General features: G+C 40.8%; 1 protein-coding gene across 1 annotated transcript in view; it reads right to left on the bottom strand.

Annotated features, from left to right (window-relative positions):
- Positions 1 to 16,248, bottom strand: part of PRKDC (protein kinase, DNA-activated, catalytic subunit) — an 87,745-nt gene that overhangs the window by 10,229 nt on the left and 61,268 nt on the right. Inside the window, exons 64-80 of the mRNA XM_035124659.2 lie at positions 15,039 to 15,177; positions 13,814 to 14,002; positions 12,994 to 13,218; positions 12,640 to 12,748; positions 12,028 to 12,139; positions 11,530 to 11,719; positions 11,168 to 11,342; positions 10,847 to 11,037; positions 9,492 to 9,672; positions 8,030 to 8,190; positions 7,010 to 7,221; positions 5,583 to 5,670; positions 5,253 to 5,396; positions 4,337 to 4,541; positions 3,150 to 3,217; positions 2,663 to 2,883; positions 1,909 to 2,001 (exon numbers count right to left, since the gene is read on the bottom strand). Coding sequence (XP_034980550.2) covers positions 1,909 to 2,001; positions 2,663 to 2,883; positions 3,150 to 3,217; positions 4,337 to 4,541; positions 5,253 to 5,396; positions 5,583 to 5,670; positions 7,010 to 7,221; positions 8,030 to 8,190; positions 9,492 to 9,672; positions 10,847 to 11,037; positions 11,168 to 11,342; positions 11,530 to 11,719; positions 12,028 to 12,139; positions 12,640 to 12,748; positions 12,994 to 13,218; positions 13,814 to 14,002; positions 15,039 to 15,177 — 2,703 coding nt within the window. The remainder of the gene's footprint in view (positions 1 to 1,908; positions 2,002 to 2,662; positions 2,884 to 3,149; positions 3,218 to 4,336; positions 4,542 to 5,252; positions 5,397 to 5,582; positions 5,671 to 7,009; positions 7,222 to 8,029; positions 8,191 to 9,491; positions 9,673 to 10,846; positions 11,038 to 11,167; positions 11,343 to 11,529; positions 11,720 to 12,027; positions 12,140 to 12,639; positions 12,749 to 12,993; positions 13,219 to 13,813; positions 14,003 to 15,038; positions 15,178 to 16,248) is intronic.

The raw sequence follows: 16,248 nt of genomic DNA, 5'->3' as shown, positions 1-16,248 counted from the left end.
AAGAACACTCCAAATGAGGCACAATACATTTAAAGCATTGTTAATTCAATTCATTCCACAACCACCTCCTTAAAAGTGTAAACTTGTAAAGAATAATTTATAATTTGCTTCACAATCTAAGAAATAGTTTCTGAATATTAGTACTTTCTACATGATTGTTATGTTTATCAGTATTCTTCTTTGAATACTGGGTACTCAGAGCAGACCCACTGGAATATAATGGAGCTAACTTAACCGTGCTCCTTAATTTCAACACAGTGGTACCTTGGTTTACGAACTTAATCTGTTCCGGAAGTCCGTTCTTAAACCAAGGTTTGCTTTCCCATAGTAGCAGGGGACACAATTTACAAATGGAACACACTCAACAGGAAGCGAAACATGTTCTGCTTCCAAAGCAAAGTTCACAAACTAAAACACCTACTTCCAGGTTTGCAGCGTTCTTAATCCAAGTTGTTCATAAACTAAGCTGTTCCACTGTACGTCTACTCTGAGTAAAACTGAGTTGAAAACTACCCACTCATTCTTTTTAAATTAATGATCCATTATTCTTAGTGCTGTACTGAATCAAGCTTTTCACACTATTTTTAAAAGCCCAGAAATTGCTAAGTGTCCATTTGGAAAACAGAGACTGTTACACAGGTGAGCAACAGTTAACTGTTTTGTGACTTGTTAGGGAAAAGATGCAATAATATATGTAGAATCTTTCTGTGCAAACTGAAAAGCAGAAGGTAGTGCTGATAAAATGCAAAAATCAATTTTTAGGACACTTTATAGTGGAGATGCTGGAGCTACAGAACAAATCGAAATCCACTGCTGAAAGAGTTGTCAAATGACTCATGCCGTAGACTGGATATTGAGAAATGCTTAAAAGGAACAAAGATGTGGCAAAAACTGCTTTCTAGAATCTAATGTTCACACAAAGCTAAGCTTTCCTCTTCCCCCATTCTTACTGCTATGGTTTGTCTCAGTCTCAACAAACCATGAGCTGTAAAAACCACAGCTTGTTCTTGATTTGATTTGTTTGGAGAAGACAAACCAGAAGCCAGGGTGCACACATAATGTTAAGCCAAACCATGGTTTAGTTCTGGGGCAGCGTAGCAACAGCGGGACAGAGGACGAATGAAACAGCCACAATTCCCCCTCTGAAGTCACTGCCTGTCACTATACTTACTGGTTTGCTTTCAACATCATAGGGTTTGCTCATGTGAGTACAAGTTAGTCCCAAGATCAGAACAGGCTTTGGATATGGTTTGTGGTCACAATGGCAAGTTAAGAGTTGTGGCTCTCCAGATTCTCCTTATTCTTCATCACAGGAATTATAATCCATTTCCATTTAGTTCAATGCTGAACATACCTACTGAATACAGGTAGGTAGCCGTGTTGGTCTGAGTCGAAGCAAAATAAAAAAATTCCTTCAGTAGCACCTTAAAGACCAACTAAGTTTTTATTTTGGTATGAGCTTTCGTGTGCATGCACACTTCTTCAGTGTGTATCTGAAGAAGTGTGCATGCACACGAAAGCTCATACCAAAATAAAACCTAGTTGGTCTTTAAGGTGCTACTGAAGGAATTTTTTTATTTTTCATGCTGACTGAAGTTCACTTCCTAATTCAAACTAACATTTAAAAAAATCCTTTGCTCGTAAAAAGCAATCTGTTGATAAGAAAATGGTGAAGAAGCCACGGGTGATACATGCTCTTTGTTTAAAGAAGCAGACAGAAAATGTAGGTCAGAGGTGAAGTGTCACCCATTGAACAAATAGCTGGCAATTATTAATCTAAGATAGGAAGTACTTTGACTTCTGATGATTAATGCCAATTGTTCCTATGGATATTATTGTCACAATTCTTCACCTATCTCCAAAGAATGCCATTAACATCCATGAAACAGAGTTATGCACCTTCATTACCTGTTATAATTGGTTTTTTCCTGTTCAGACATGTTCTTCAGAAGGAACTCCTTTAAAGTGCAGGTATTCTCAAGCCACTCAATCAGCCCTAGTCTGAAAGAAAATATAGCCAAGGTAACAACAAACACAGAAAATTATTATTTAATAAAGGGGTTTAAAAAATGTAGAGGATGCAAACTAGTAGACACTTTTTTCTTTTCTTTTTAGCTTCATTACTTAAAGTGTATTATAATGTCATTCACACAAGAATTAAAAAGATAAGCAAGAGGTAAAGTTTGAAAAAGTTTGCTTCACTCAAGCAAATTATATGCATCCATTTATAAGGGGGTATAAAGCACCAGCTAAACATTATGATAGGCATCTGCATGGATTTACCTGGTTGTTACTGTTTCTCTATAGATAAATCTTCCCTATGTTCTGACTATAGGCTCAGACAAGCCATGCATAGGAAATGGTCAAGGAAGATGGTTGGGTAGTGCAAAGATGCACAGCCTGCTCTTCAGGATATCTCACACGTTTAAAAAGTATGAGTTTGCGGGAAGACACAGTAAACTTTGCAGTTAAACAAGCAACACAGCAAAGTTTTGCCGAAAAATTGCCGGTTTGTAATTACTGGTGTTGAGCAACCCTACAAAAGATATTCCAAGGTTTTCCTTATATGGCGGGCCTGCTGTAAAGACATTTCTCCTCCTAATTCATGCAACGAAGACTGGAGCACGTATACTATATGTGAAGGAGGTCAGTAAGTGCATACCTGGTAGTCATTGGTATAACTTGGTAAGTTTTTAATTTCATGTTTCTTTGGCTGCAGGCAGCATCTCTTGAAAGGATAGTGTTCATAACATCAAAGAGCTGCTCAATGCGCTGGTCTTGCCGGAGATCCTCTCCTCCCTTCACAAGAAAGGGATATTCCCGCTCATCGCTACCTCTGATAATTATACGCTTTGGTTTCCGGATGGACTCCATAACTTTTATCTTAGACAAAATGGGGTGGGGAAAGGTTTTCACTCAGAAAGGGTAAGAAAACATTGCAATATACAAATTAGATTATAGGAGAAAGTCCATATGCATTTCTCTGCAGTGTGAGAATGCAGAAAAAAGTTACTATAGATATAAAATTTCACCAGATGTGGGTGATATCTGTTTATATGCACAATGCATGCTTACTAATATGTCGGTAAGTGTACCTTTACCTTTCAATAGACACATGAAAAAATATGTACATTAATATAGTAACATACCCTCTCATCAAATCCAGAAATTTGTGCATGATATTCTGGCAATGGTTTTCCTTTACCGTCATATTGACCTGAATAAATAAAATGCAATGCTTTAATTGAGCTTTCAAAACATTTATTTGATTAACAGTGCATTCCTAGCCTACTGATCCAGTGGGTGGAGGGGGGGATTTGGATGCAGATAAAGTGCCCCTTTACCACTGAGAGGTGGGAAAAATCAGCTGCAGAGAGATCTATGGGTGTAAAGCTACTGCTGCTGGTGTTTTTGACATCTGTATCCTGCAGAATGGGGCATTCTGGAACCAGGTTACAAGCAGTCTTGGATGCAAGGCCCCTTTGCTCCTCTAAGAGGCCCCGGGCTGTGCTAGGCATGGTTAATTCCCCCCCTCACACACGCACACACTAGTTTCAATTGAGGGAAGGATTTAAAAAAGCAAAGATCTGCCCCTTGACCTCCTGTCCTGGTGAGCATGCCCTCCACCCTATCCACAATTGCTGAATAAGGTAGAAACATTCTCAAAACATTATACTGGCAGAAAATTCCTGTGGCTAAGAGACTCTTCTCATGATCTTGTTCATGTTGGGTGTGCTCCCAACATTCCTGATCATGACAGCAAAACTGCCCTCAAAATAAGTTTCTGGTTATCAGCCCTGCTAACCATTTCAGACTCCGAGATCTGCAGGGGAGGCAGGACAAAGACTGGTTTCAGGGAACAACCCCCAGCTCAGTTTTGTTTCTTTTAGAAAAGACTGTGGCTCCTAAGGACCAAGTGTCACGCTGATACATGGTGGCACTTGGTCCTGAACAGTGGCAAATAAGGAGCAAAAGTGTCTCGCAAAGGAGCCCACATATTCTGTGCTTCAGACGTGTCACCAGCAAATAAATTCCAACCACAATCATTCATTGGAATTGGTATATATTTATTTTAATTTGAGCTACTAGATTTTGGTAACACATTCGGAGGGAACTCCAAAATAAGTGTTACATCCTGCAAAAGTTGCTTAGAAGATGTCATAATGGTCAGAAAGTATCTGCCATAGAATAAAATATTATCTACTTGTAAGAATAGATAGTCACTCTGTAGGTCTTAACTATGCAGCGTATTAAACTAAAATGAAATTTAATAACCATTATTTCATTTAGCAATGGAAGAATATTCTTCCGATTACCAACTGAAACCATAGCTTACCAGGAACTTCCAGCTCAGTCCTCAAGAATTCTGGTTTGAAGTCACTCATCCAAGATGTGCACTCCTTCAGATTTCCAGGTTCTTTCTGACAATCTGTCATCTTTAAGAAGAGAGGCTCCACAATACCGTTGAAGTCCCTGTCTGTCATATCTAGCAACTTGGAACCTCCTTTTCCAAAGTGTTTGTCAAATTCCTTCCCAAATTTCTGAAGCAAAAAATTAATCACACAATAATTTTTCACTCTTGTTAACAGCCAAAGTACTTAAACTAGTTTATCACTTGATATAGCTGAATGAGGAGGAAATACTACTTGGTGAAATGCCAGAACTTATTAACTTTCTCTTGTACCCTATCGCAGGCAGGTGTTACATGGTGTTTGACATACCCCTATGCAATGCCTATAAACGAGGAGCCAGCTACCAATATCTCAAATTGGTAGAACCACAATTCTTACTACAAAGCTCTGGTCAGCACTGACTTGCATATGCCTCAGCTGTTCCTATGGATAAACTCAGAAAACCTTCAGAAGTTGTGAATGCAGTTGAAGGACAATTCCTCTCCGCTTAGTAGCGTACCAGTTACAGCTCTGTAGCAGAATAAAAGTGCCAGTGGCTATACTTGGGTTAGAACTGGAAATCATATTCCTGATCTTATGAACCACAGATTGCACTCCTTTAGAACTGTTTTAAATCTTGCTAATATTCCATGACACAAAGGGTCATGGACTGTGATGGTAAATAGGATGGTAAACGTGATGGTAAATAAACCACAACATCCATTTCTGAAGCCTATATGCAAGGCATGTTCGGGGCCATAATAAAATGCAATTATTTAATTCAGGTTTTCCATATTATATTTTAACTTTCCTGCTATACATGTAAAACATTCAACCAAAGGTGCTACAATTAATACATGCCTGAATGAACTTCTTTCTGTACAACCCGAGACCTGGAGCCTGTAAATTTCCCAGATTCTGGAACATTCCATCATACAACTCCTGGATATTATTTTTACTCCTCTTAGTTTTCCCCAGCTCATTTTTAACATCGTCAATCCAATCCTGTGAATCCAGAATAACAACACTTTACCACTTCTTGCAACCAACAAAAGTTAAAACATAGCAGCTACTAATGGAAACCGGGCTGTATCAATAATTATTCAGGTGTGCCCTCAACACTCACAAAGTACATGCATGCATTTAAACATCATGCATCCCCTCGTAGTATGAAGAATTCAGTTACTGTACCTTGAAGAGCATTGCAGGGTTGGACAGCTGCTCAAGGGCATGGACAAAACCTTGCACCACTCCTCCTCTGTCCAATTTGTTCTTCACCCTATAAAGAATAAATCATCAACAAAGGGAAGAGGAAATATAATTGCAGAAGCATTCTCTTCTGCTTTGTGAATAGATAATATAGCTCAATTCCTTCATAAAACACCAAAGAAGCTTTCTTAAACTGCAATACTAAAACAGAATATTGATCACTTACAGGTGAGTGTGCTTGAGGTATTTAGGTAAAAAGGACCCCTGACAGTTAAGTCCAGTCGCAAATGACTCTGGGGTTGTGGCACTCATCTCACTTTACTGAGGGAGCTGACGTTTGTCAGCAGACAGTTGTTTCTGGGTCATGTGGCCAGCATGACTAAGCCGCTTCTGGCAAAACCAGAGCAGCACACAGAAATGCCGTTTACCTTCCTGCCAGAGCGGTACCTATTTATCTACTTGCACTTTGACGCGCTTTTGAACTGCTAGGTGGGCAGGAGCTGGGACTAAGCAACGGGAGCTCATCCCGTCGTGGGGATTCGAACCGCTGACCTTCTGATCTGCAAGCCCTAGGCTCTGTGGTTTGGACCACAGCACCACCTACGTCCCTCCTGGCAATTTAGATAAAAATGGGTTAAATGTCCCCCACCCCCTGGCCTAGGCAGTGAGGATATGTGATCCAGACTTGTACTGGCTAGGCAAGGTTCCTCCCCATTTCCATCCTGCTGCTGAGCAGAAGAGAAGCAAAAGCAAGCATGCTCCTGTGAGCAAGCATGAAACAAAACATGTGAATCTAATTTGTAGCCTGCAATAACTTAGAACAGCTCCCTTGGCAAATTAGGTGGGGCTGGATGCCTCCTGCACAAGCACCAGAAATTAAGTGACCAAGTGGTATCCAAGGCTTTCCTTCTACTGGCAGAAAGCACACCAACTGGTGGAATAGGGGCAGGAAGCAAATTATAGCAATTCCTGCTCTGCCTTGCCACCTACCCCTCTCAAAATTTGCTCCAGAAGGTGGAGGGATTCTCCAGAACATATTGGAGGGAGTGGGGGGCTGCAGGGGAAAAGAGACATCGCTGAAAATTGCCTCCCTCTACCATTCCACAGACGGAGGCTTTCTCTCAGTAGAAGGCAAGCATTGGGCACCACTCAATAAAAGAGGAGGAAAATAAAAACAGTTGTTACTTTTAATGTTACAAAATTGAAACTCTTTAACAGCTAAGGAAGTGCAGAAAAGGGAAATGCCTATATTTCTTAAGATACAATGCCTACCTCTAACGCTTCAATTTAAAATGTACTACTGTATACTGCAAACTTGCGACTGATGGATGTGCTTTTTGGAATGTACAGTATAATTTCTTGTTACCAGCAATAATATATTCCAAAAATATATCGCTCAACATCCTTACCTTGCTACAAACTCCTTATTCCTATGGCCCACGACAGTTTCCGGGAAAGAAAAACTCTCACTGCTGATCATGAAAGGATACACTATGGCCTGTGGGTAGCTGTTGGCAATTTCTTCCACTGCATGTTGTACAGCAATTGCTTCCTCCTTGTCAAGCATCGCCATCAACTGGCTGATCCAGCCAATGAACTGCCAACAGGGTACTGAGGAAATCTGTTTAAAAAACATGCAATATCTGTGAAGGTGGCGAAAAGCAAACAATACACATTTTCATCTACCCAACTCAATTGAACCAACAGAATATAATGCAGCACTTATCCTATTGTAACTTTTGTCTGGTAATGTGCATGGATCATATCAAATTTACATCAAGTGTTGATTTAGCCAAAGCACATTGCAGCATGTTTCTAAGAACATTAACACAGAAATAAACAAGAATTCTTAACTAAACTGGGAATAAAAAAGGGAATCTTGTGTTCAGCTGCTAAAGCAGTTCTACGCTTCCTTACCCTGAACTGCATTTGCACCATTTATTGCGGGTGGCGCTGTGGGTTAAACCACAGAGCCAAGGGCTTGCCGATCAGAAGGTCGGCGGTTCGAATCCCAGCGATGGGGTGAGCTCCCGTTTCTCCGTCCCTGCTCCTGCCAACCTAGCAGTTCGAAAGCACGTCAAAGTGCAAGTAGATAAATAGGTACTGCTCCGGCGGGAAGGTAAACTGTGTTTCTGTGCGCTGTTCTGGTTCACCAGAAGCGGCTTAGTCATGCTGGCCACATGACCCGGAAGCTGTACACCAGCTCCCTCGGCCAGTAAAGCGAGATGAGCGCCGCAACCCCAGAGTCCACAACTGGACCTAATGGTCAGGGGTCCCTTTACTTTTATTGCCCACTCACCCAGTTTGGAGATCTCCTTTCAAAGCTCTTTGCAATCCCTTCTTAATTTTACTACCCTGAATAATTTTATGTCATATCAAAACCAACCTTATCTTTTTATTTGTTTGCCCACAGGGAAGGGAAGGCTCACCTCTTGTGCCATGAGGCCCAAAGTCTCTGTTGGGTACTTTTCTACAATTTGCAACAGCCTGGGAAATTTCAACCTGGCTTCTTCAGAATTCAGTTTTAGAGCTTTTATGACTTTCTCCACGACAATGGCTGGAAATGCCTGCAAATCCACAGCATTTATATCTGACAAGACATAAGAAGACAAACAGAAAGCCATAGTTTGCAATGTTCGAATAAAAACTCTATTTCAATGAAGTACCTTGTCAAAGCCTATATATTTAAAAACATCAGCTAACTCTGTTTGGCCTCTATCAGACATTTAGTCTGTGATAATGTAGTTCACTGCTCTAAGCATTTTGCATATGTGGGTATTATAACATTTTCTCCATGAGACAATAACCTTGGGACCTATCAATATTGATGGTTGGCCAGAATGAAGTTTACAAAACATTATTGATGGTTTGGGGGCATCTAGCACTTTGGAGCACAGTATATGCTAAATCCATTTCTTTAATTGTAACCTATTGTTTTTGTAACCATCTCAGGACTCAATTGGCAGTATCTCATTGTTGTTTTTTTAATAACTATTTTATCAGTTTTTACTTGTTTTAGTTGTATTGTTTTATTGTTGTATGCCACTATGTCTTTTATAATGTTTAGTGGTTTATAAATAGTCCAAATAAAAAATTATGTAAGATTGAATAATGTGTGAATGAATGAATCTTTATTTGCGTCAGCCATCGCCCATAGCAATAAAACAACAATACGATATACAAAGAATAGAAATAAAAAGTCAATTATATAAAATACATTTTAGGGTTTTGAATCAGTAGTCAAATAGTAGATCTTATTCTAATTGCCCCAGCTAAAAACCTTGCTACCTTTGCTGTCACCTGCTCATCTTGATCTGCCAAGAGAAAGGACACTGTGGCAGTGGCTGGGAGACCCGGAATGGACAATAAAAGAAGGGTGATAACCTCATTCCTCAAGTCTTTATAAAGACTGCAAGCTAGAAGGGCATGTGCCACCGATTCAGTACTGCAATCTCCACAGGGACATAAGCATTTTTTGTTTGGAATCATCCCTCAAGTACAGCTGAGGGCAATACATTCAATCTTGCAAGAGTAAAAGTGTCTATATTTTAGAATTGCTAAGTGAATAATGTGTTATTTTCTGATGATGTGAAACCACCATGAGTTGATTTTACTTCTTCAGTTTTGGTTAGGGAAAACATTTGTAGGAACAGATCATTATGGTAAGTGATGATATGTATCTTACCAGAACAAACATGAAAACTAAAATCCAACCTGATGTCAGATAAACTAGCTCTCATCATTTATCAAAACGTTCAACTGGGGTAGATTTAACTGTCCAAGAAGAATGTATCACTGTGGCCTTAAATATATATATACACACACACACACACCCAATCTATCTTGGTCATAGCCACATAACTGGCATGAACAACTCCTCTTTGATCTCACCTGCTGAGCTTTCTTCTTCCTTCCGGAGATGACTGTCACAGAAATTAGCCAATGTCATATAAGCATCTATGACACCCTTTGCATCTATGTGTTCAGATGAGATGGACTGTACCTCTTCTTCAGCTTTCCTTGCAGCCTTGCTGAAGCATTGGAACGCCCTCTTATTCAAACCTGCTATAACCTGAAATTACAACAAATCAGAAATCCCAGAACCAAGTTCAAGAGTCACAGAACTGGGCATGATTTCTTAAACAAGACTACAAAGTGCTTTTAAGGCAGTCAGATATTAAGGCACAGACACAGAAACAGGAGGCAAGAGGAAAGAAAAGGCTCAAAGAAGGAAAGCTTTGGGCTGTGGAAGTATGCCCTCCTGCTGCTGCCAGCACCTAGAACTTGGGCCAGTGAATAAAATCAGTTGATAGAAATTAAAGTACTGTATGTACAACTAGAAAATACTGTTTCATGCAATGCAAAAATTAACTTATGGAGATTCATTGCTACAAGATGTGATGGCAACCACTGTGCTGCATTTGTGAGATTCTTAATGGCATCTGGAGGATGCAAGGAGGAAGATGGAGAGCACAGGAGAAAGGTCATCCCTGCCAGTCCCTGCCTATTCCCCCTACAGGTATGGTGAGGCAGAAGCCTTAAGATGAACTAGTGCAACATAAAATTCACTGGTGCAGAGAGTGCCACCCAGAAGCCAGTAAGAGGATTTCATGGCATGGAACTAGTTCCACTGAAATCACTATAACATTTTATTATTATATAATAGATATGAGATAATCCAGTGGTTTTCAACCAGTGTGCTGTGGCACCCTAGGGTGCCTTGAATGATGGTCAGGGGTGCTGTGGGCAAGGCTGGTCTCTGTCCCTCTTTCATTCTCTCCATTCCTCTGATTCCCTCTTGCGTCTCTGCCTGCTAAAGGCTTGCACAGCTTTTTGTTGCAACAGCTCTGGCGACAAGCTCCCCAGCTGAATGGTGCCTCTGGGGCTGGCCAAGAGCTGCTTCCCATGCTCCTGGGGTAGGGGGGCAGCTCAGAAACCAGAGGCGGCAGCGGCAGCTGCCCAGAGGACTCCTAGGGAGAGGGGAGAGGAGAGCAGGCTGAGGGAACACTCCGCAAGGGAGGGTGTTTGAAAAAGGGTGAGAGGCTGCCAGCTCTGCAGGCAAGGGGTGGCATAACTGGGCTCCTGCGCCCCACAGGGGTGCCGCAGAAAGAATGTAGCTGGTCAAGGGAGCTGTGGACCCAAAAAAGGTTGAAAACCTCTGATATAATTGATTAGGGCAAGAAAGAAGAAAATCAGGTTGTACTTTCAGCCACTTGTTTAGCAATTCTGAGAGAAAAAGAACTTACCTTTTCAATATTATCAGGCTTTTCTCCTGAAAGCACTAAGACCTTTTTTGCTTTCTCTTCCTCGATTTGGTCAAGACACCCTGGATCCTTGCAAAGGGCACTGGCCATGATGTGAAAAGTGGTACCCAGGAGGTGGTTTTGGTTGCGGAAGGTTAAGGCACTGCTGCTCAAGCTGCTCAATTTATCATCATCTGTTGGAACAAACATTGTAAAACTGACACTCTGTTACAAATATGATATATGCAGAAAGCGCAGTTAAGATCCTCTCTTAACCAAGCATGATTGCATTATGCACAGTGGACACCTTCAAGAAGCACATACCTAGAAGGGAGGTGGTTTTGAGCACTGTAAGTATTTGTTCAGGACTACTCTGGCTTCGGCTGCGGCTGTGGCTGAAGCGGCAATAGCTGTGGTTCCATCTCACAAGCCAGTCTTCCCTTGTCTTACAATCTGCATGCAGGTCCTTCAGAAGTTTCATGGCTACCGAGAAGCTGTTCTGCATTAACATTTCAAAGGGTGGGTGGGTGTGGAGAGAAACATCAGTAAAAAACAGCAAAGGATATGGAGAAAGGGCAAATCTATTCAGTATGAAGGTAAGAAAAGGGAAATAGAGGCATGCATTATCCAAATCTACTTTTTATGTTTCTATTAAACATAAGGGCTGCTGAACAGGACATAGGCACCTGTTTCCTGGCACTCTCTATCATTTTCATTTTCATGGTAAATTTGCAGTTTCTAATCAGTGAGTGTATGTCTTCATTCCCATGGTCCACTTCCATTTTGAAACTAGCATCTCCCCCTCCATCCACTTCCATACTGTCTTCCAGACTTGTTTTGGGAAGTTTCTCCTCAATTTTGTCAAGAAAGAAACATCTGCAGAAACATAGGGAAAATAACATAACGTTGACAGAAACAGAACTGGAACGACAGAAGACATTTCAGTCCTTATTCTTGATATGAAAAGTTGGAAGAGAAGGAAAGTGCATTAAATGAACAACTGAATGTTGTGGGTATATAACATGCAAAACCCATCCTTGAACTGTCATGACTATCAACAGAAATTATTAATTACAGAAATAGTTGTAGACAGTGCAAGTAAAATTTCACTGAGAATATATTAAATGACTGAATGCTTAATAGATATATGCAATGACAAATAATCAAGATCAACCTTTATTTACCGATTTGTAATGATATCATCCCAAATGTTCATAGGATCCATTTTGGTATCTGGATACCTCTTTGTCCAAATGCTAAGAAGTCTCTTAAGTGATGCCTGAGAACCTATATTACCTAAGAACCATTTGTTGGAGGAAAGAACACAAAGTTTAAAAATTACACCTGCAATCTGATAATGCAGCATAAGAAACACATGTCAAAATCCTAAATAGCTAGCATGGCCATCTACTGATGTTGAATTGTTTGTGTGCACATTAGTTTTATAAACAGCGGTTCACTGGAAGCTGGTTCTATCAGCTTACGGAATGTCAAAACAGGTCATGATATGGCATAGAGGAACAGTAGTTTAAAACAGAAGAGTAGCTTAAATACAGAAATACACTTGGATCAGAACAAAGTGATTAAAAAACCCCTGTAGCAGTAGCCAAAAGAAAAGGTGACATCCAATATCATTATAGCTATTCTGTACATTTTTGTAGGTACAAAATGAAAGATACATGTTTATCTTTATGAAAGGAGAACCTTGCTATCTCAGAGTTGAGATTAATTCCCCCCCAGATTTACAGGTCTACTACAACAATGTGAAAGCACTGCATGAAGTTGGAAAAACTTACTTGGCTTGCTTATGAAGTTGACAAAGTCCTGTATTTCTGTTAAAGCCTGAACGGACTGCAGCTTGGTAAGTCGACTCTGGTGCAACAGTGAATCGATATTGGAATAGTTCTGTGGAGTAGACAACATTTCCATTTGAATTCCTTTACAATTAGTGGATTTTCCATTATGCTATGCTTTTCCTTACACATTCTGCAGTTAGCAAGCCCTGATCATCTGAGGGAATCAAGACTTTAAACCCGAACCCATTTTATTCCCTTTTAACTCCCAAGGAGGCAGTGGAGAGTGACATAATCCTGCAGTAGCAATGAACTTTTATCTACTGACTTTTCGCACCAGATGTATGTGATCCTTACCTGCATGAACACCTGCATAGCATTATTGACATAATATTTGGCTCTGTCAAAATCATCCTGTAGAATGTAGAGAAGACTCAACTCTTGGCTGTAATACATTTCTATTAGAGCTTTCTTCTGTTCAGTCTTCATAGCTTCATCAATAAATGTCAGTAAAGACTGGTCATTAGCACCATGAAGGAGAAGCTTCAGTTTGCTGCGAATTATGTATGGCAGATAGGTTTCCTAAAGTGGTGGGAAATTGAAATTAGTTTTATTACATTGAAATAGCATTCACGACCTGATTGCATTATCTTGGATTATATTTCACTTAATTATATTTATATTTAAACTTTAATGTACTCTACTGCATTTGGTGCTTTCGTTTAATAATACATACTAACAGTGAGATTCGTCCACACAAGACCAATATTAGGTTGAGAGCTCTTCCCACAGGGAAAGACCAAATGACACACTACACAGCAGATCCATGGCTGATCTCAAACTCCTTTTTTTAAAAAAACAAAAGAATGAAAATAAATTGAAACACAGCTGGTAGTAGGGTAGCCAGTTGTTCTGGAGCAGCAGCAGGGGGAGGAGAATACTTAACTCCCCCCCCTGCAGCACATGCACGCACACACGCGCACACACACACACACACACTTTGAGTACTCAAAACCCACACCCCAGAAGCTGCTGTTAAACCTGTAGTAGGAAAACACAGAGATGAATCACAAATCTCCATTATCACATGCAGTTTGCCCCTGACATATAAGCAGACTGATGCAATGAACAAATGCAATGTAGCCAGAATGGAAAATAAATACGTATGTTTGAAAACCTGATAAAACGGATCACTCCATGTTTTATTTAGGTCTGAGGGCTGTCCGTTATCAATGTTTACAGTTGAACAGTATTCCAGAGACTTCCATTCTGTCAAGCGGTTGTAACATTCGAGAGATGCAAGCTCCCAAAAATCTTTTTCCGCTTCTGTTGGTTCTTCATCAGGCCAGTCTTGCATAGAGAGTGCCTGTAGAAACAAATGGATATGTATCTCAGTGATCAGTTAGTAATTTATCTGTACGCAATTATGAATTCATAGCCAATTTGCTCTTCCATACCAGTTTTGATACCTGTGCAAAAACAACACCACGTGACCTAGGAGCATAGGAAGCTGCCAAATACCAAGCCCAACCATTGGCCCATCTAGATCACAACTGCCAACACTGATTTTAGACAGGCATCTTTTGCAGCTGCAGCTAGAGATGCCAAGGGCCTTTTGGCATGCAAAGCTTGTGCTGCATGAATGAAAGACAGCCCCTCCCATCGTAAAAGCAGAACTACCAGTCATATATTATTTCTGGATAACCGCCAAAATGGAGATGCTCCTTTAACAAAACTAATTTTTAGATACAGCAACACTCCTTTGTATTTAAGCATATCCAACAATATATAGACTAACAAGTTAACAGATGAAACACTGAAAGCAAACTGTTAACTAATGAAAGAAAGGGATAAGAAGAAGAAGAAGAAGAGAACTCAGGAAACCACCTCAACCAGTTTAAGCAGGGAAGGTGTCAGGCAACAGGGTAGGTGGTACCCAAAATGTGTCCCTGCTTTGTTTCTCTGGCCCAACACCAGGTGCAATCCCTGAAATTGAGTTCTCAGAATGGCTTCATGGGAGGGCAGATAGAATTCCTATCAATGGGATCCCACACACACACACACACTGCACACACTGCCCAGCCTTCCAACCTATGTTGGTGTTGCACCAATTACCCTCTGACCCTCCATTAATCAATACTCTGACTACACCTTAGAGGTCAGTAAATCAAACTCTCTTCTACCCCTACTAATGACTATAAAGCTGCATTGAAAAGCTTTCAAAGTCTTAACACATTTATGTCCAATTCATGCCTCTCCTTTTCCTCATTTATGAAGAAAAATTATCCTGGCTAAAGCAGAGAAATGATGATTTGAAGAATCTTTAAAAATCTTATATTCAATCTGAACAATTACTTTATTCTTCAGGTACTTGAAAGCAAGACTTCATATAAAAAGCATACCTTATCATATTGCTTCGCTGCTTCAGCATAATCGTTTTTTGCTTCTGCTAATAGAGCTTTCTGAGTAATTTCCTTAGTGTCAATCTTTCCACTAAAAATAGCCCGCAGAACATCATAATCTCCAACTGATCGATAAAGCCTAGAAAGTGGGGGGGGGGGGGAAGAGTCCAGGATACAGCTGAATGCTTATTGCTTAAGTCCACGTTATCCTAACTTCCATAAGCAATGGCCCCAAGGCCATTTCACGCACGTATGTGAAACTGTGTAAAATGGGGAGCACCCTGGGGAAAGCCCTCCTCAACGAAGCCCCTCTATGCCTCTGGCCCTCAGGAGCCTGAGCTGGGCCACCCCAGCTGTCGTGCATGGGAAAGCTTCAGCCCTGCACACATCAGCTGGGCCAGCTACACCACCACCCCAGTTCCCGCGTGTCGGAGGAATGGTGGGGCTTGGTTGACCATTTCTGGGTACCACTTCCAGGTACTCGGCATGTGTGTGCGTGGTCGTGGACAAATAGAATGTGCACAAATGGGGCGCTGCCTGTATTTTTATATGATTATTTTCCTCCTCCTTTCAGAACCTGTCTTTCCCATCCCCAATTTCCCCAAATGCATTTAATTTGATAACCATTGCAATCAATAGGTGGTGCTGACTTCCTTACTTCTGCTCACTGCTGCCTGCATTGTTTTTCTTGCTCCGGTGTCTTTGCGGGTAAAAAAGGAGGAGAGTTCATCGTCAGCTACTGAAGACATCATCGCAGAACAAATAATGCAGACAGCAATGAAAAGAAGTGAATAGGCTAATAAGGAGCACTGTTAATAGAGCAGTAGGAATGACTCCAAATGACTTAGAAGTGGTGAAGGTTACACTAGGGTGCTTGGGGAAACCCAATGAAGAGAATTAGCTGTGGGGAAAGGTAGGGGAGTTCCCCCTCATATATATTTACACATACGCACAACACAGAATTGGGGTGGGTGGGTTTGTCCCTGAGGGTCACCCAAAACCTCTTGGCAGTCTGTATACGCCCTATGGTTTAGCCGCCCCAGGGCAGCTCAAAGTAATCCAGTGAGTATCACTGTTGAGTAAACTTTTGAACCTGCTTTTGTTCTCAGTCCTAGTCCAACAGCATCACTATAGAGAAAATATTGACTAATTCGATAAGTGTTATATAAATGGCTGCAAAAAGAATACTATTTGTAGTTTTTTATATATA

Source organism: Zootoca vivipara, chromosome 8, assembly GCF_963506605.1.
Source record: "Zootoca vivipara chromosome 8, rZooViv1.1, whole genome shotgun sequence".
NCBI classification, from domain to species: domain Eukaryota; kingdom Metazoa; phylum Chordata; class Lepidosauria; order Squamata; family Lacertidae; genus Zootoca; species Zootoca vivipara.
The sequence above is the reverse complement of the archived record's forward strand: the minus strand, read 5'-3'. Positions and strand labels throughout refer to the sequence as shown.